Source organism: Myotis lucifugus, unplaced genomic scaffold (assembly GCF_000147115.1).
Source record: "Myotis lucifugus unplaced genomic scaffold, Myoluc2.0 scaffold_505, whole genome shotgun sequence".
NCBI lineage: Eukaryota > Metazoa > Chordata > Mammalia > Chiroptera > Vespertilionidae > Myotis > Myotis lucifugus.
This window is the reverse complement of record NW_005871553.1, coordinates 1-20,328: the sequence shown is the minus strand read 5'-3', so window position 1 is coordinate 20,328 and position 20,328 is coordinate 1. Positions and strand designations below refer to the sequence as shown.

The 20,328-nt window shown below is 54.6% G+C and overlaps 1 protein-coding gene across 1 annotated transcript; it reads left to right on the top strand.

The window, feature by feature from the left end:
- The first annotated feature begins 651 nt into the window (after nt 1–651).
- PNLDC1 (PARN like, ribonuclease domain containing 1) lies at nt 652–17,981 on the top strand. The gene is made up of 19 exons (XM_023744989.1): nt 652–752; nt 1,432–1,662; nt 1,938–2,011; nt 3,978–4,017; nt 4,599–4,722; nt 4,904–4,992; nt 6,174–6,274; nt 7,909–7,985; nt 8,184–8,327; nt 8,990–9,059; nt 9,802–9,887; nt 11,603–11,658; nt 12,430–12,494; nt 12,980–13,033; nt 14,361–14,403; nt 15,740–15,839; nt 16,092–16,267; nt 16,397–16,495; nt 17,787–17,981. Exons 1-19 carry the CDS (start codon nt 652–654, stop codon nt 17,848–17,850), a joined length of 1,794 nt encoding a protein of 597 aa, XP_023600757.1. The 3' UTR covers nt 17,851–17,981.
- Nucleotides 17,982–20,328: the final 2,347 nt, after the last annotated feature.

The following is a 20,328-nucleotide window of genomic DNA, read 5'->3' as shown; positions in this document are numbered from 1 at the left end:
AAGCTTGGCATGCATCCAGTTCACCTGAAGTTGAAGCTGGGCTAGATGGGGTCATGGCAGCGCTAAAGGAGTTGATTAAATCAAGGTGTTGGCCATTAGTGTGAAGAGGAAGAACCTGTGAACAGTTAGGTGGCTTCAGCGTTTCCCACTTGATTAAATGTGTGGCCAATTTTATTATTTGGAAGTGGAAACATTACTACTGCCAATCTGGGTATTCAGTATGTTTATTTTATTTTTTTGTTGTGCTTCAATTTATTTTCACAGGCATATCGTTTTCTTTGGGGGTTTTTTCAGTATGTTTTTTAAAGATAAGTGTATTCAACATTTTTTTTAAGTATAATTGAGTCTGAGAGGCCTTCAGAATGCAATGCCTTAGTCCCCTTTTGATCAATAAATACCCCAGTGGAGACATTTATTTATTTATTATATAAACAAATTGGTTTTTAGGGACAGAAACATTGGTTTTCCTGCACCTGCCCATTCATTGGTTGCTAAAACCCAACTCCTTAGAGCGAGCAGGAGGCGCGGGCCTTCAGCCCAATAGGGAGGCGCCCGGCGCGGGGCGGCCCGTTTCCCTGCGCGCGCCCTTTAAGGCCAGCGCGCGGCGCGTGGCCGCAGTGGGTGCCCGCGGAGCTACGAGGCAGCGTGGCCATGGACGTGGGCGCGGACGAGTTCGAGCAGAGCCTCCCTCTGCTGCAGGAGCTGGTCCAGGGCGCGGACTTCCTGGGTGAGGTCCGGGGGTTCCGGGCCAGGTCGCAGGGCCCTCTGCGCTGGGGGAGCCTGCGGTGGGGGTGTTGGGGTGGCGAGGGGGGCGGGGCGGGGAGGTGAGGCCGGGCAGGGGCAGCCGCTAGGCTAGGCCAGGCCGTGGAGGCTCAGGGAGGGCCCCTTCGAAGGACAGGTTCTTCCTCGGCCTGGGGCGTCCGGCCGCAGGTACCCCCTGGCCCACGGTGGTCCGGGCGGAACCACGCCGCGGGACCCGGGTGGCCTCCGCTTTCCCTTTGAACTCACCTGGCCTCTTGAGCACAAAGGTGAGCCAAGCACTTTGCCACCTGCAGCATTTACAGTCATTTTCCAGCATGAACAGCGGTGGCACTGGTCTGCGCCTGGGGACTCCTGTCTTTTTTTTTTTTTTTTTTTTTAATATATGTATATATTTTTTATTGATTTCAGAGAGGAAGGGAGAGGAAGAGAGAGGTAGAAACATCAATGATGAGAGGGAATCATTGATTGGCTGCCTCCTGCACATTGGACCGAGTCCGCAACCCAGGCATAGTGCCCTTGGTCGGAATCAAACCTGGGACCCTTCCGTCCGTAGGCCAACGCTCTATCCACTGAGCAAAACCAGCTAGGCCAGTGGTCGGCAAACTCATTAGTCAACAGAGCCAAATATCAACAGTACAACGATTGAAATTTCTTTTGAGAGCCAAATTTTTTAAACTTAAACTATTTAGGTAGGTACATTGTTATTAACTTAATTAGGGTACTCCTAAGGCTTAGGAAGAGCCACACTCAAGGGGCCAAAGAGCCGCATGTGGCTCTCGAGCCGCAGTTTCCGACCACGGAGCTAGGGCATGGGACTCTTGTCTTTTTTGCCTTCCCGGCAGGTCTGGACATAGAGTTCACGGGCCTTCGCACTAACCTGTCCGGGTCCCAGCAGATCAGGTAAAGCTAAAGCTGCCTTAGAGCCGAGCTAGAGAGGCGCTCACCTGTGCCCCTCGGGTGGCATCCTGGCCATACCAGCCTGGTTTCTCAGCAGGCACCCATTGGCGCTGGGCGGGCAGGATGGCGTGTTGTGTGGGGCCCTGGGGACCTGGCCTCCGCCCACTAAATGCTAGCAGCGTTCCCCGTAAGTGGCTGAGAGGTGCTGACCCAGCGCGAGGCTGGGCGCCTTGATGCCATCTCGCGGCCTGTGGAATGAGATGCCCGTTTTTTCACAGTCTTTTTGACTTGCCATCGGAGTGGTACCTAAAGACCCGTCGGAGTGTTCAGCAATTTACAATCTGTCAGATTGGTGAGTGTGATCATGAGTTACTAGGAGAGCTACTTTTATTGTCTTCCTGTTCGTACTGATCAGACAGCTTTGACATCTTTCAAAGAGCCTGGCTATCACCTTTTGTGCTTGTTTGGTTTTTGGTCGTGTTATGCCTGTCGGATCTTACACTTTGGGACAAGCGGAAGTTAATTTAGCAGCACTATTTCATGCCTAACTAAATCAACATTAAGGAACCCGAACCTTCTTTCAAGGAAAAATATGTATGTTTTTTTTTTTTAATATATTTTATTGACTTTTTACAGAGAGGAAGGGAGAGAGATAGAGAGTTAGAAACATCGATGAGAGAGAAACATCGATCAGCTGCCTCCTGCACATCTCCCACTGTGCCCGCAACCAAGGTACATGCCCTTGACCGGAATCAAACCCAGGACTTTTCAGTCCACAGGCCGAAGCTCTATCCACTGAGCCAAACCGGTTTCAGCTGATTTTTCTTTAGAGAAAACTTACATAAACAAGGTCATACTGGGCACATTTTGTTCTGCATCTTTTTGTTTTCACTTAGGGCAGCGGTTCTCAACCTGTGGGTCGCAACCCCTTTGGCGGTCAAACGACCATTTCACAGGGGTCGCCTAAGACCATCCTGCATATCAGATATTTACATTACGATTCATAACAGTAGCAACATTACAGTTATAAAGTAGCAACGGAAATAATTTTATGGTTGGGGGTAAAAACATGAGGAACTCTTTGAAAGGGCCAGAAGGTTGAGAACCACTGACTTAGGGGTGTAGAGCTCGGTCTACATCAGCACATGCAGACCTCTTGTTCATTTTTAACAGTTGTACTCCAAACTAAGAATGTATCCATTGACTCAATCGCCTACTGATGCATGCTTTGGTTACCATTTGTGTCTGATAAAACAAGGTTGCACTGACTAGCTGAGTATTTATGCATCACTTTTGTGAGTATATGTTATACTAAGTGTGCGGGGTACTTCCGCAGTGGAATTGCAGAGTTAAAGAGGATGTGTTAAAGTGTTGTGTGGTGCCAACCTGTTCCTCCTCCTACCAACCATCCACAAGATGACGGTGACTCCCACTGACAACATGAATGTGCCTGCTCCCTCCCGTCCCTCACGCTGGCTGTTGTCACTCTTAAATGGATGTTGCTCACCGAGTGGAGGAAAAATGATGTGCTCGTTATTCTGATGGACACTATTAATACAGGGTCAACAAACTTTTCTGTAAAGGCTATGCGGTAAATCTGTTCGGTTTTACAGGCCATGTGGTCTGTTACATTACTCAGTTTTGCCATTGTTGATGGAAATCAGCCACAGACAGTATATAAATGAATGAGCATGGCTGTATTCCAATAAAACTTTATTTATAAAAACAGGCCTGGACAGATTTTACTGACCCTTGCTTGTCCTGTGAATGATGGTGAACATCTTTGTGTGTGTGTTGCTGTCTCCTTGTCCTTTGCTAATTCTATTGTGGTTGTTTAACTTGATGGCAAGGCCTCTTTGAAAAGTATGGGAAATAGATCTGTTTCTATTGTTTTCCCCCTACTCGGAAGTCCTTTTCACTTTGTGAACGGTCTTTTTAACAACGCAGACATTTGAAGGCAATTAAATATATACATCTTCATGGTTTGGGGTGTCCCCTCTGGTTAGTTTTAAAGCTATAAAAATGTCGCTTTCACTTTACTTCTGTGTTTGAAGAACCACTCACAATTATGTTTGAGTAATTTCAGTGTGAATTACAGTTTGACCAGGTTGGTGTTTTGGATCTGTCTTTTCTTCCTCTCCTTCTGCTCCTCCTGTTCCTCCTGCTCCTCTTCCTCCTCCTCCTTTTTTTTTTTTATGAGCTTATCCTCTTCTAAAGCCCACGCAGTATTTCTGGATTCAAAGCACTGTTCAAACGTTTTGTTTTGGTAGTTAACTTCTGGTATCTCTTTGGTACTCACCCCCCTGCTGTTCTTCTAGGACTGTCTGTGTTTTCCAGCGTCGCAGGCGAGTCGAACAAGTGCGTATAAAGACCTTTGCATGACCCTGGCTCTTGCCCAGTGATTGTCTCCACCGCCTCTCCCCAAATTCTGCTTCAGGCTCTCAGCCACGTTGGCCCCGGACGCCCCATCCTCTCCCCTGTTCCTGTGCCCTGCCCCTGCTCTCTCCCCTGCAGACTCGGCTTGTCCTTCAAGTCTCTGGAAGCAACACCTTTTCTGGGGGCCTTTCCTGACACCTGCCCTGCACCTTCATCGCTCCTTCCCTGTTGCCATGGCGTCCTGCACGGGCCTCCAGGGTGGCAGTGAACACAGTGTTACCCCGAGGGGAGGGCGAGGTAGCTCAGGCACCAACGGTCAGAAATGATGGGATGGCGGTGCCGCGGGCTCAGGATTGGGGGGGGGGGGCAGATCCTGCTCTTCGAGGGCAGGGTCTCTGCCTCTTTTCATGGCCCCCCTCACCCCCCGGGGCCAGTCACAGGACTGGGAACAGCCGACATTCAGATGCTTCTCAAGGGAAAGGAGCCCACTCGGAAGCCTGCTCTGAGCCAGAGCTTTGAAAATGGGTTTGGCTTTTCCTCCTTATGCTCCCGTTCTTTTGTAGGTACGTAGCCCATTCCTGTAACTTCTTTCTCTTCCCTACGACGTTTGGGATTCTGGACTCGGAATTCTCTTTCCAGGCCTCTAGCGTACAGTTTCTGAATCAGTATGGCTTCGACTATAACAAGGTGCACCATGGGGGAGGGAGACGCCACAGGGGAGGGAGACGGGGTTCGGAAGGGTCTCTGGTCCCGTTTCCTTCCCGTTCACGTCCACGTGAAACCGGACGAGGGAGGGTTCTTTTTGCTCTGCTCCCCACGCAGAGGGTGGCTCCACCGGCCAGCCTCCTGCTTCTCTTCCTGTCTTTAGTTTCTCAAACATGGAATCCCCTACATGAACGAAGAGCAGGAGAAGCAAATCAAACACAACATCCTGACTGGGAACTGGAGAGTCCGCAGGTACAGCCACGCTCAGGTGCCTGGTGGGTTTCTCTGGGGCTGGGTTTGTGCACTTCCTGTGGGCAGGCCTGCTGCCTCCGGAGTGCGGTGACCTCACGCGTCCCCTAAGCTGGGGAGGCGTCTGGCCTGAGCTCAGTCGCACATAACTGCTCCGAGTGCTGGTGAACCCATCCCCACGCCGAGGGGGCAGCCTCTCTGCCCCGAGTGGGAGTTCAGGGCTTCAAATGAAGGAAGAAGGCAAAGAGCCTTAACTTGGTGCTCTGAGCAGGACCTGCCCCCAGGGCTGTGGGGACACGGCTCTGTGGGACTCACTGCGGATGGTGTGTTGGCCTTCAGTGTGACCTTGGGAGTTTTTAGGGGGACCCTGACCGAGCTGGTCACATGCCTCAACTTGGATGGACGTGTCCCCTGAGGGCAGGGCTTCTGCCCTTTCCCCTCGGCCTCCAGTGCCAGTTGTCATCCTTGAGGTCCTGCCCTCCTGCAGAGCGGGGTTGGGGGTGGCGTGGTGGGCGGGTGGCAGCATGTGTGGCGGAAGGGGCAGCCCCCTGGGCCCGGGCAGGCCCTGTGTCAGTTCCCTGGTTTTGAACAAACTGTGTAAGCTCCTGGGGCTTCAGGTTCATGCCTTTGACAGCTGTTAACTCTGCAGAATGAGGAGTCATCACTGGGTCCAGGTCATTGTCTTATGTGATGGTGGAGTTTCTTGCTTTTTTAAAAAAATTTTACTCTTTTTGTGGTTTTCACATAAAAATGTAGCTTTTTGTAAGGGGAAAAAACCATTTGAAATTTGAGCCTTCTGTTATTTTCATGAAAAGGCTTTCTGTACCTCAAATAACATGATGTTCTTCTTCCCTAAGACAGGAGATGTGCTCACAGTTCCTGTCTCCTCCTCACTCCACCAGATGGTGCTTTCTCACCTCGGAGCTGAGTTAGGCAGCCAGGCCTCCTCCCAGGGCCGGGCAGCAGGGATGGCGCAGTCCCCTGTGCACGCGTGGGCGGGGTCTGCCCAGCTCCTGTGTCCTGCTGCAGAGCCGGCTCGGAAAACAAATGGTCTTTTCTGGGTGCATTTTCTTGCCAGGATCACAGTGTTAACACTGGAGGCTCAGGAGCCGCTCCCAGGTTCACGTCATCTCCCGGTTCTGGAGGGTTCCTCCAACGTCCCCCCTTCCTGTGCCCATTTTCAGTTCCCTGGACAAAGATCAAATGAAGGCGGTGATCGATGAGGTGACGCGGTGGCTGCACCTGGCGGAGGAAGGCGACTGGATGACGCTCCCTGGGATCACTGGTAGGCAGGGGGCGTCGGTCCAGTTGGTCACTCACACACCCTCTTCTCCCCGGCCAGGCATTGGCTCAGGGTCCTGGTGGAGAGAGAAAGCTCTGCCCTCAGTTCCAAGGTGAAGGCTGTTAGACTTTCTGAATGTTAAGGTGGAGGAAGGGAAGTTCCGCCTTGGAGCCCAGCCCTGAGTGTCCTGTGTCCCCGTGTTTACTCTGACCCCGGAGTTCCCCCCACGGTGAGAGTGCATTCACAGTGAACATGCCCTGGTCCGTGGACCCCAGGGGTCTCAGGCCCTTTCCAAGGGTCCAAGAGGTCAAAAGTAGTGTCACAACACCACTCGGCTATCACTTGCCGCCGTCAGGTGCCATCTGCACTGATGGCATCGAAGCACAGGTGGGCGGGCCTGTCAGCACCGGGCACAGATGAAGGCGTGCCGTCCTCATGCCAGGCATCAGTGGGTTCTGTCACCAGTTACTCTCAGTTTTATTTTTTAAAAATATATTTTACTGATTTTTTTACAGAGAGGAAGGGAGAGGGATAGAGAGTCAGAAACATCGATCAGCTGCCTCCTGAACACCCCCTACTGGGGATGTGCCCGCAACCAAGGTACATGCCCTTGACCGGAATCGAACCTGGGACCTTTCAGTCTGCAGGCCGACGCTCTATCCACTGAGCCAAACCCGTTAGGGCTACTCTCAGTTTTAAAAAATTCAATTTTGCCCTGGCCAGTGTGGCTCGGTTGGTTGGAGTGTTGTCCTGCACATCGAAAGGTTGCGGGTTAGAGTCCTGGTCAGGGAACATACCTTGGTGGTGGGTTCAGGCTCCAGTTCGGGCGCGTACGAGAGGCAACCGATTGATCTCTCTCTCTCTCTCTCTCTCTCTCTTTCTCTCTTTCTCTCCCTCCCTCCCTCCCTTTCTGTAAAATCAATGAATATATCCTCAAGTGAGGATTTTAAAAAATCCAATGTTACTTACTCTCCTTGGCAAAGCAGTAATAATTCTTAATTTTATTAAATCTCCATCTTTGCTCATCTTTTTAAACATTCTGTGTGTCCAAATGCACATGTCGAGAAGTCGGTACGCATTAGACGTTGCTGCCGCCTACGACACTGCAGGGCCTGTCTCGAGGAAAAGAACTTGTGCACGTTTTGAGTTGAGAGCCGAATTAGCAGCTTTTTAATTTTTTTTCATGGGATATTATTTTTTCTTAAAGAACCGAATGTAGTTATTTTGACGAGGGGATTTTCAATCATATTGTCAAGTGAAAAATAGTGAGCCTGTCTCTTCACGGAGAATAACTGACGGTCTTTGCTGGTGCCACGCTGGGGTTTCCATCAGACACTGGAAGTTTGGAAAACTTGAGTCTGCACCGCACGGTTGCCAGCGTCCCAGGCCTGAGGCCTTTCTGTGGGGCTGCGGCCACGTATGCAAGGCCTCTCTTTGCTGTTCTGCAGTGAAATGTGTGAGCCTTGGAAGATCTGCGCAACTCGCCGTCCCTGGTCCCTGCGCGTGGGCCATGGGCTTGGGCGCCCCTTCCCATCTGATGGGCCTCTCAGCTCCTATTCCCTCGGCCCCTCTCGAGGGGAGGCGGAGAGCTGGTCCAGGCTGCGGGGTCCTGTGTGAGCTGTGTCTCCTTGCTGTAGGCTTCCAGGCCTTCGAGGTCCAGCTGGTGCTGAGGCAGGCCCTCCCGGACATCTGGACGGTGCTGAGAGACCAGGCGGTGAGGCCTCCCCTGCAGTGGGCACCTGAGCCACCCATCCTCTCTCTCCTCGGCCAAAGCGGGCCTCTGTGAAATGTGTCTGTCTGTCTCTTTGTGTCCCTCTCCCGCCCCCTCCGCCTCTTCCCCCTCCCCTTTGAGATGAAGGACCAGGTCTTTGGCAGCGCTCCCAGGACTGGGGACTGTCTCCTTTCATCCCAGGTGATAGTGAAGAAAGTGAGCAGGCAGCACCGCTGGTACCTCCAGAACACGTCCTGCGACCGAGAGAGCTGCTGGAAGGAGAAGATCCTGCTCTCCGCCAGGGGCTTCTCTGTGTTTTTCCAGATGCTGGTGAAAGCCCAGAAGGTAGGAAAGGTTCTCTCGCCCTGGCCGGTTTGGCTCAGTGGATAGAGCGTCAGCCTGCGGACTGAAGGGTCCCAGGTTCGATTCCGGTCAAGGACATGTACCTTGGTTGCGGGCACTTCCCCAGTAGGAGGTGTGCAGGAGGCAGCTGATCGATGTTTCTGACTCTCTATCCCTCTCCCTTCCTCTCTGTAAAAGACCAATAAAATATATTTTTTTAAAAAAAGAAAAGAAAGTCTCTCTCTTCTGGGTCTGCAGCGGCCTCTCTCTCTGGCCGTGGCCCTGCTGGGCTCCAACAGGGAGATCTTGAGATGAGTGGTTCCTCCCTGTTGAGAATTGAGAACTGTCTGTGCGGATCTGACTGGCACCAGAGCATGGTGGGTAGACTGGAGGAGAGACTGTCCGTAGGCATTTCAGCTCTGATTGACCTAAAACTCCCGGGAAGGAGTGCTGCTCTGCTTCCCAGTTTGGGTCCCAGTGTGGCCCGGCCTCAGGCCCCTCCTGCTCACTGCTTTTCTCCTTTTCCGGGAGGGAGAGGGGGGTGGCGATGGGATGGCCACGTGGTCAGGATGCAGTGGGTTCTGAAGCTGCACCCTTTGCAAGCAGCGCCCGTTTCTCTCCTTTGTAAAGCTTCCTTTTCCTCCCTGTCGCTTTCCTCCAAGTAGCCCTTGGTGGGACATAACATGATGATGGACCTGCTGCATCTGCATGAGAAGTTCTTCAGGCCCCTCCCAGGTAGGGCCCGCCTGGCGCTGTCCTTCCCTTGATCCTAGTTCGCTGCCTGGAGGGACGTTGGCCCAGAATCCTGCTCCCGTAGGAGCACCCGCACGCGCACCCCCCCCCCAGGGGCTGTGATGAGGCGCTGCCGTGGCTGAGGTAGCGCTGGCTTCACGGAGGGAGGCCAGTGGTGAAGGGCCTAACACTGGAAAGCCACCTGTCAGGCAGATGTGATGTTAGAGCGGTGGGCATGGCACCAACAGGAAAAGAAGTTGCCTTGGGGAGCAGAAAATGTAAGGGCGGGGGGGGGTGGGGAGGAGAGCCTGGGGGTGTTGTTTGTGTTTGTGGGAAACCTGTTTAAACTCCATGCAGGTGTGATTTTGATGAGCATACCAAGTTAGAAATCGTTATCAGGGCACGACCCTCATTATAATGTTTTTAGTGGATTTTTCCCTGGACAGTCGTTTACAAATGCTGATTTCCTATCTGATTCCCAGCAACACCTCTTCCTCCTTTTCCCAGTGGCTAGAACTTTGCCAACTCCATGGAGCAGAACTTCCTGGGAAACCGTTTGGCTTTTGCTGTTGCAAACGGTGGTGGCGGCTGGGCTTGAGATTGAGAAACCCTTCACGAGCAGGAATGAGGGTCTCCTCTCTCTCTTTCGTTTTACTCATTAACCAGGGGTGACAAGTGAGGTGAAGAACTCCCCTTCCCATTTTGCCAACAAACTCACCTCTGCCCGTCTGGGTCTCTCCTTCAGAAAGCTACCACCAGTTCAAGCAGAATATCCACAGCCTCTTTCCCGTCCTCCTCGACACCAAGAATGTGACCAAGGACATATGGAAGGTAAAGAACGCACCTGCCTCGGGCTAAGGGATGCTTTATCCCAGCAACACAGCCCTCTCTCTCCAAAAGTTGTTCCTTGAACCCTTTCCTCATAGTTTACAACCAGCATCGCTTTCCTTCTGGGCTCTAGCCCCTCTGGATCATAGTGGCTTCCATGTAACCCTTGCCTCCCTCCCTCACGCTCCCATGTGCTGACTTACTTGTGTCCAGTTGCTGTGCTTATTTAGATTCAACAACAGCAGTTGACACATGCCTAGTATTTGCACCATGCTTAAAGGGCATGGGGGGGCGGGCCTCTTGAAAAATCTTGAGGAAAACATCTCTATTGAGCCTTAGCCTTAAGGTCCTGGGTTTTCAACCCGACAGCCCATTAGAACCACCTGGAGCCAAGTTTTGACACCTGGCCCTACCGTCAGCTCCTCTGGTTGGGGGAGAGGGGGATGGATTTCTGAGGCTCTCAGGTGACTTCTGTTGTGCATTTGGAGGGAAGCACCCAATTGGTTTAAATGCAGTTAAGAAGTTAAACTGAGACCCAGGCGGCGTGGCTCTGTGGTTGAGTGTTGACCTATGAACCATGAGGTCATGATTTAATTCCTGGTCAGGGCACATGCCTGGATTGCGGGCTCAATCTCCAGTGTGGGACATGCAGGAGGCAGCTGCTCAATGATTCTCTCTCATCATTGATGTTTCTCTCTCTCTCTCTCTCTCTCTCTCTCTTCCTCTCTGAAATCAATAAAAATATATATATATATTTTAAATACATTTTATTGATTTTTTACAGAGAGGAAGGGAGAGGGGATAGAGAGTTAGAAACATCGATCAGCTGCCTCCTGCACACCCCTCACTGGAGATGTGCCCACAACCAAGGTACATGCCCTTGACTGGAATCGAACCTGGGACCCTTCAGTCCGCAGGCCAATGCTCTGTCCTCTGAGCCAAACCGGTCAGGGCTAAAAATATATTTTTAAATAAAAGTTAAACTGAGTAACAAAGATAGAGGAAATATATATATATTAGAGGCCCTATGCATGAAATTCATGCAAGAGTAGGCCTTCCTTCCCCTGGCTGCTGGCAATAGTTTCACTCTGGCACCCGGGACCTGGGCTTCCCTGGCAGTCCCAGCTTTGTCTGGAAGCTCGTCTGGTTAAATTAGCATATTATGCTTTTATTATTTTATATATATGTATATATAATATATATATTTATATATATATATATTTGCCTGGAGATGCACGCTTTTTGTAGCTCACATATCTCAGCCCTGACGGTGTCTGTGATGCTGCTGGTCTCCATGTCACTGTGTCGTCCTAGGGGTGAGAGGGTGGGGGTGGGGCTCATCTCAGGGAACCAGCGGTGCTCCTTTCCATGGGACGTGGTCCTTGCCATGCCTGGTCCCACATGTGTGCCCTGGGTCTGATGCCTTGGAGTCTGAGTTTCTAGAAGCCCTTAAGCACTTGTCTTTGAAGGAAGATGGGATGAGCTGTGTCTGTGGCAGCTTTTGCTCGTTTAGGTGATTGGGGCCCAGAGGGACCCAGGCCCAGGCCATAGGAGCCCTGGCGTCCGAAATAAGGAGGGGATGTCTGAAGAGAAAGAAGAGGTGGTGGGAATTGACATTTTTTTCCGGGTCATTTCAATGAGCATTTGACAACACCTGAAGCAGATAATAAACCAAAGCAAACCCTTTCTTCCCCCTCGTTTGTTTTCCGTGACGGCAGGACCTGAATTTCCCGAGGGTTTCCAATCTCTCCGAGGTGTACGAAGTCCTGAACAGGTGCGGAGCCGTCGTCCGGAGCTGCTTCTGGGCGGTTTGGCTCCCAGGACACGTCGGCAATGCCGAGACACTTACCACTGGGGGTGCCACTGACGCCTGGGCGCGAGGCCAGGACGCACAGGAGGCCCCAGCCCAGCGCCCTCCCGCCCGGTGTTCCTGGTGCTGAGGTCGAGGAACTCTGTTCTAGAGGGAGGGGCCGGGGCCCATCGTCAGTACAGCTGTTGGACGATGTGGTGCTTCCTGTGGGCCAGGGCTTCATTTCTCCTTTGATCTGTGTCCCGTTGCCGGGGTGATGAGCTGTGTGAGAACAGGGTGGTTTGGTGTTTCTTGGGAACCTGGCATTTCTCTCGGGCCTAAAGCAGTGCCAGGCATAGTAGGTGCACATTCAACATTGCGTGAATGGGAGATGCCAGCGCCTCCCCTGTGGGTGCCTGGTCAGGCCTCAGCTGCTGGCCGTGCGGGATGCAGGAGTGATCATCTCTGTTTGTCCTGAAGACCCCGGGACAGCCAGCCCCCGGCAGGGCCGGTGTGGAGTTCATGTGGGCGCCGGGCTCAGGTGAAGGGGCCGCTGAGCCTGCTGTTCTCTCACCCATCCCGTGGCCGCATTCCCAAGGCCATATTTGCCCGGGCCTGGGTCCGTGCCTTTTTCTCGTTCCCTTAGAGGTGTCTCGGGTCTGAGGACAGTTTTATTCATATGAACCTGGGGTGGCGAGAGGAGAAGCAGAGGGACTGTTCTCAGCGAATGGTCTTTATCCTTTTCTCTCCTGACAGTGAGTTGAATCCCACCAAGGACTCTGGGCCAGTGATCATTCACGCCAGCAAGTGCGAGAGATACGGTATGTGCCGCGGTGCGGGCTCCTCACAGCTGGCAAAGCACTGAGGGCTAGAGCTCAGGCGGGGCCCCGGCGGCAGGGGTGTTCTCCACGGTGTCCCGGGCTGTGCCCCCTGAACCCCTCGCTCGAAAGGAGCCATCCTGGCGGCACCCGAGGCCCTGGGTGGGGCGTCTGCTCCCCTTTGCCATGGTGAGTGGCCTGTGGGGGGGCTCTCGGCTCTCCGCTGCCTCCTCCTGTGGGTGCTCATGGGTCGTGGGGGGTGGGGGGCGCCGTGAGGACTGGAGGTGAGTGTGGGGGGTGAGGCGTGCTCAGGTATCTGGAGGAAGGAGGTGGAGGCTGTGTGTGCACGGCCAATGCCCGTGTGGAATTGGGGCGGGGACAGGGGTGGGTTCACAGCCCACACGTGTGATGCTAGGTGGGGGGAGCCTCCTCTTCCAGGTGGTTCTAATCGCTGCTTGACTCTCTCCTGCCTCCGGAACTCGCCTCAGCTGAGACAAAGTTCCCCCACGAAGCAGCATACGACGCCTTCCTCTGCGGATCAGGTGGGTCGCTGTCCCTTTAAAGCAGTGGTTCTCAACTTTGGCTGCACATTAGAATCACCTGGGATTCTTTTTAAAATCCTGATTTCTGGGCCTCATCCTCTGGAAATTCTGTTTCTTTGTTATGGGGTGGGGCCACAACATTAGTAACAAAGAAATGGAATTTCCGGAGGATGAGGTCCAGAAATCAGAATTTTAAAAAGATTCCCGCCCTAGCCGGCTTGGCTCAGTGGACTGAAGGATCCCAGGTTTGATTCTGGCCAAGGGCACATGCCTGGGTTGTGGGCTCGATCCCCAGTAGGGGGCGTGCAAGAGGCAGCCGATCAATGATTCTCATCATTGATGTTTCTATCTCTTTCTCCTTCTCCCTTCCTCTCTGAAATCAATAAAGAAATATTAAAAAAAAAATAGATTCCCAGGAATTCTGATGTGCAGCCAAGGTTGAGAACCACTGGTTTAAAGGAAGACTGGCCTGACTGGTGTGGCTCATTGCCTAGGAACCAGGAGGTCAGGGTTCCGGTTAGGGCACAGGCTTGGGTTGTGGGCTCCATCCCCAGTAGGGGACGTGTAGGAGGCGGCTGATCAGTGATTCTCTATCACTGTTGATGTTTCCATCTCTCTCCCTCTCCCTTCCTCTATATTAAAAAAAAAATAGATTCCCAGGAATTCTGATGTGCAGCCAAGGTTGAGAACCACTGGTTTAAAGGAAGACTGGCCTGACTGGTGTGGCTCATTGCCTAGGAACCAGGAGGTCAGGGTTCCGGTTAGGGCACAGGCTTGGGTTGTGGGCTCCATCCCCAGTAGGGGACGTGTAGGAGGTGGCTGATCAGTGATTCTCTATCACTGTTGATGTTTCCATCTCTCTCCCTCTCCCTTCCTCTCTGAAACCAATACAAATATTTTTTAAAAAAATAAAAGACTAGTCTTGGTTACCCTGGCTGTTACTCAGTGGTTAGAGCACCGGCTGTGCACATAAAGGTCTCGGGTTCGATTCCCAGTCCAGGGCACATACTTGGGTTGCAGGTTTAATTCCTGGCCCCGGTTGGGTGTATGTGGGACGCAACTAACCACTGTGTCTCCCTCACATGAATGTTTCTCTCTCTCTCTCCTCCTCCCTCCCGTCCATGTCTCTCAACAATCAGAGGAAAAAACATGCTCTGGTGAGGATTAACAAAAATAAGTAAAGGAGACCCATGCTTTGTTGGTGCTAACCCCTGCCATCCCGTGCATTCCCAGTGGTTGCACATAACGGGGAAAAGGCATGCGTCCGCATGTGTGACCAGGTGGTCAGCTTGAGCCCTGACGTCTTCCATCTCTGCTTTCCCCCCAGTTCTTCTGAAAGTGGCGCACTTGCTCCTGTGGAGAGTGCACGGGTGAGTGTCCCTGCCTTTCCTCCTGCGTTAGCCTCGCTGTGGGCCAGGACCTCCCAAAGAAGGGAGGGCGCGTGCGGAATGTCACTGCGGATGCAGTCCCCGACGGGTAGCAGTCCCTTGCCACACCCGCCCCCGTGCTGGTCCCGGACCTCGGGCCTCCTGTCGGGCTCTGGGAAGACCCGTGTGTCAGGAGCCACGGCCGTGGGGTCAGGCTCAGGTTCTCACCTGCCCCCGTGCCTCTCAGCGGCTGGGCTGGCGTGTCTGTCACCACGTTTCTCGTAACCATGCAGATCACAGCGAGGTAGGAGGCAGATGTTCAGGTCAGTGAAGGACGCGTCCTTGGGGTCCACACAGTCAGGCCGCGGAAGGGCACAGGGGGAGATGCCTGATCCCCAGGCTGGAGGCCTGCACTTCCTGGGCAGCACCGTCCCTGAGGTCTGCGGTGCCAGCTCGCGGGCACCAGCCCACACCTGAAACTCACTTCCCGTCGCTCTGTCCGTCCATCCATGGTGTTACATTTGCTCAGGGGGACTCAGCAGCCACTGAAGGAGCCGATCACCATTGTCACGTGTTCTTTGTGGCTGACTTGGAAATAATTGTGGAGTCATCTGTTCAGCTGGGTTTGGCCTATGTCCATTTTAGTAACAGATACTGTGCACAGAAATCGTCTACAGCCTATAGCTGTGAGGCTCACAACTTCAACAAGAAACCTGCCACCCCACCTCCCTCCTTCCTGTGTGTTGATGGTGCCTGAGTGCCCACAGGGAGGTTCGTGTGCCAGCAGCAGAGGCAGCCCACTGCAGAGGTGTCCCTAGTGCCCGGCGCCTGGGCCTTACAGCCTTATTCCTATTACTCCTCAAGCCCTAAAGCCCTATGGGGCTCAGAGAAGGGCCGCAGTGGCCCTCTGCCCGCTCCGCAGCCTGCCTCTGGGACCTATGCTTGGGGGCGTGGCCAGGTCTGGACGGAGGCGGGGCTGGTGGTGGAGAGAGGTGGTGGGAAGAGGGACTCCACGCGGAGTAGAGGGTGATGTCGCGTCCAGGGATGATAAAGTCACCGTCTGGCCAGTGGCCTCTCTCTCATTCTCCAAGCCCTTTTGCTAATGTTTGTCAGCAGAGGGATCGTCAGCAAACTGTCACCAGCAGACGGTGACCCCTGGAAGCTCTGGCGTGGGCCCTGAGGGACCTTTCTGGGGTTGGTGGGGGGCCATGGCGGGGGGGAGCACCGACCTGAGCCCAGGGCTTGTGGGGGGAGAGGGGAGTAGTCCCCGAGCCGCAGCCTCGGCCGAGGCGTGTGCATGGCGCCAGGTGCTGAGTGCCCGGGCGCTCTGTCCATGCAGGGCCGGCCCCACCCCGGAGCCCTCCTTCCCCCTGTACCTGGACGTGCTGGCCCCCTATGTGAACCAGGTGAACCTGATCCGCGCCGGGGTCCCCAAGATCGTGAGTACGGTCCCGTCACTCCTCCCTGGTCAGAGGCTGCCCCGGGAGGCGGCCAGGTCCTGGGCGTCTGAGGGGGCTCTGACAACAGCCACAGTCAGAGTTGAGGCGGGTGTCGGACCCGCTGTGTCCTCCTCGCCCTCCCTCTCCCGCCCCAGAAGGAGCCCTTCCCAGTTTCTCTCAGGATTTCCAGACTGGGTGTGTCATCAGGAGGGATGGTGGGAGTCTCCGTCTGTCCTTCTCCCTGTCTTCCAGAACTTCTCTGGCCCAGATTATCCCAGTATCCGGCCCCCCATCCTCGTCCTCAGCGTCCGGAGGTGGCTGGGGGTCACCGAGCAGCAGATCTATCGCGAGTTCCAGAGTCTCTGCAAATTCGACGTCCGGCGACTCACGCGGAACCAGTTCCTGCTCTTGACCAACAAGTTCAAGGAGTAGGTGCCCTGGGTCTCAGCTGCCCTGGTCCTGTCTCCTCCGGCCACCCCTCTCCTCCTCCGGCCACCCCTCTCCTTGCTCGGAGCCGCAGGTGCGCGGCCTGCCTGACCGAGCACCCTCTCCCGCAGCGCCCGGAGCGTCCTGAAGGAGTACCGGGGCCACCCCGCGCTGCAGGTGTCGCTGTACCGGTACTGGAGGCACTCCCCGGACGTCCACTGCCTGCTGCAGTAAGTGTGGCCTGCCCGCCGCCCGCCTGTCCGCTGCCCGCCTGCCCGCTGCCCTCCTGCCCGCTGCCCGCCTGTCCTGTGCGCCCGCTCGGGCTGGGCGAGCACAGCTCCGTACTGGGGTGTCCTAAGGCGTGGCTGACGAGTGTGGTGAACTGAACGGCATTCTGTAACATTGTTTTTGTTTGTTTGTTTTTCGCTAATCCTCACCCGAGGATGTTTTTCATTGATTTTTAGAGAGAGTGGAAGGAAGAGGGAGAGACAGAGAGAAACATCAATATGAGAGAGAGACATTGATTGGTTGCCTCCCACACACACCCAGACTAGGGCCAGGAATCAAGCCTGCAACCGAGGTACGTGCCCTTGACCGGAATGGAACCCAGGACCCTTCGGTCCTTGGGCCGATGCTCTATCCACTGAACCAAACCGGCCAGGGCTCTTCTGTAACGTTTGGCGTGTTTATTGGGCGTCCACTGTATGCGGCACCATCGCAGGCCCCTGTTCTCATGGGGCTCACGCTGAGCGGGAGGTAACCAGTAAAGGAGGGGACTGCCCCTTCTGTTAGTGACAAGAGCAGTTCGGGGGGCGAGTGGAGGGAGTGCTGTTGGAGGAGAGGATGGAGGCCCTGTGCCCGGGCAGAGGGGCCACAGCGCGAGGCCTCTGGCGGGACGTGCCTGGGGTGCGCTGGGCAGAGGCCACGGTGCTGGGAATGAACAAGTGAGGAGACGAGACTGCACGGGCCGCGGGTGAGGGCTGCGGAGAAACTGGCTCGCGGGGGTTTGGGGCCGAGGCGTGCCGCGTGGGTCTGTGGAGACACTGGGGGCCCGGGCCGGGGAGGAAGTCTGGACCCCGGTCACCCGGCTGTGGCTTGGACTGCTCGGTGGCCGCGTGGGGGTGGGGCACGGACAGACCAGAGCAGAGGCAAGTTCGAGTCCAGAGCTTGTGGCTGGAGAGATGGAGATGCATTAATGTGCTTTGTAAGGACTCTGGCCGGCTGGTTCGAGCCAGATCTGTAGAAAGGCTGTTGAAGCAGGACATTGGGCCTGGGCTCCGTTCTCCTGTGTCAGCCTCGGGTGTAATTCGGCAGGAAAAGTGCTCCGTGTCCCAGAGACGAGTGCGCTGGGGCGTGGACAGCGGTGGGAGGAAAAAGAACATTTTCGCCAACAAAGTCGGGGAGAACAGGGCGAGCCTGTGTCAGAGCTTTCAGACCTGCCTGCCGACTGGCCACACACAGACGCCCTCGCCCCTGCCGTGGACCCGCTGACCCGTGTCCTGGCGTGTCCTTGTCTTGCAGAGTCTGTGGCATAGTCACCGCCTGGGCCCTTCTCGCGTTTCTCCTGGGGCGACCTGGCCCCTGACGCCACCCGAGCCCTGCCGCTCCCGTCGGCGCCTCTCCGGGAGGCCAGCCCGTTTGTGTTCGTGTGAATCGTATTCTACTTGCCAATGGACCTGCCTGGTCATTTCGAGGGATTTCGTTATGTTTTGAGCGAGAAATTCTGTAAATGTTATCAATGAGACAGACATCCTTGGGCGGCTCTCCCTCCGGGAGCGTGCCCACCCTCCCCTCCCCCTCCCCTCCCAGGCCTCTCACCTTTACCTTCTCTCCCCTCAGCTCCCAGGGCCTTCTTTGCTGTAACTTGTTTCCTCAGCCCGTTTCTTCTATAGCTCAGTTCTTCTACCTCTGTGACTTTCTAAATAAGCTTGCTCTTATTTAAAAAAAAGGGGGGGGGGGGCCTTGGCCGGGTGGCTCAGTTGGTTGGACATCGTCCTGTGCACCAAAAAGTTGCTGGTTTGCCCTGACCGGTTTGGCCCAGTGGATAGAGCGTCGGCCTGTGGACTCAAGGGTCCTGGGTTCGATTCCGGTCAAGGGCATGTACCTTGGTTGTGGCACATCCAGTAGGGGGTGTGCAGGAGGCAGCTGATGGATGTTTCTCTCTCATCGATGTTTCTAACTCTCTATCCCTCTCCCTTCCTCTCTGTAAAAAATCAATAAAATATATTTTTAAAAAAAGTTGCTGGTTTGATTCCTGGTCAGGGCACATGCCGGGTTTGCAGGCTCAATCCCGGGTAGGTGGCGTGTAAGAGGCAGTCGATCAATGTTTCGTTCTTACACTGATGTATGTCTCTCTCTCTCTCCCTCCCTCCCTCCCTCCCTCTCTCAGAATCAATAAAAATATTTTTTAAAATACTGAGCTATCTTGATGTAGTACTATTTAAGAATCCTGGTCAGATAAATGCATTCATTTATTCATTTCATCATCAATGTAGCGAAGGAAGGAAGGAAGGGAGGGAGGGAGCGAGAGAGAGAGAAAGGAGAGAAAGAAAGAAGAAAGAGAAAGAAAGAGAAGTTCTTGGATCTGGTGCCTTTGTGGCCAAAACTTACTTCCATCCATGACTGGGGAGAAGCCGCCATGTCTGGTAACTTCCTGTCCCCGAGCGTCTCCTGCACAGACGGTGCAGAGCCGACGCCAAGTGCGGAAGAGGCCGTGCTGTTTCTGGGAGAGAAATGAAGGCCAGTGGCTGCTGAGGGAAGAAGGTGGCGCCCACGTCCACGCGCACTGGTGATGCTGTGGGAAGCTCAGAGTGGTCCTCGAGGCGGCAGAGCTCCGAGACGGGGCGCCGGGTGCCTGAAACTAACCGCTAACGTTCACTTGGGGAACAGCAGCGAAGTGACCCCACCACAGGGCTGAGGCCTGATGCAGTGAGCTCACCGACTGTGAAGTCGTAGCTCCATCTACGCCATGTGTCCTGAGCATTACGCCATCTCAACTGTCTCGTGCAGTGAAGAGCGAAAACTAAGTAGTAAATGCACATTTACGTGCGGACGGTTCTTGCAACTGCATCTGCCTATCTGCCTATTCCTGCTGACATTCCTGCTGGTCTGGGCAGAAGGGAGTCGGGACAGCTGGTGCAGGGAGGGGGACAGCCAGGGGCCCTGTTTGCTGTGAGGCCCACTTCCCGCTCCTGGGAGAAACGGGGGTGGTCCCACCACAGGATTGTCAGGCTGTACTTTTAAACCAGATACCCTGCTTTTGTGTGTTCTGCCTGAGAAATGCATTGCACGCAGTCCAGATAGCGGAAGAAGGTTGTGTGTGTGTGAAAATTACAATCAGTGTTTGTCTAGCGTTTGTTTGCCCCTGGCACTCCCAGTCCTGGGACCCCCCGGCAGCCTCCAGGGTCATTCTGAATGTCCAGTTACCCCGATACTGCAGACCCTGCGGGAAGCAAGCCGGCCCTCCCAGGCCTCTGGGCAGGACCTGCTCCGTCGTCCTCTCCCCCGGGGAGCGGGCAGCGAGGCCTCGGCTGTGCCCTGCCCCGGAGACCTTCCACGGGAGCTCCCAAAACAGGATGACACGGAACAAGAGTGCAAGCTGGTCTTTCGTGTTTAGAGCTTCTTACATTGGGGCAACCTCAGCATGCTCCCCCTTTTTGTCTGATCTCTGAGAGGCTATAGAACCAGCCACCCTCTCCATGCCCCAGAGGGAGAAAGGGATGTCGTCCCTGGATGTCACTGTCGTCACTCATCTTGGGGCGTAAAAGGGAGCCAGGTCACTCCCTGGGGGAAGAGCAGTGGCTGGGTCCGCCTTAACCCCCCCTGGTGGTCAGTGTCTGTACTGCGTAGGCCTCTGGGACAGTTGAAGGAGCAGCGTGGATGCGCGGGTGGGCATGGGGGATGCACGGGTGTGGGAGGCCTGTGGGCGGGAGCCTGTGGGTGGGGCTGTCATCTCCAGGAGAAATCTAAGGGCTTCACTGAGAATCCCTCTGAGCGCTGCCTCTGGGATTGAGTTTCTCGCTGACATTCACAACTAATTTGGGGGGGTTTGCCAAGGAAAAGG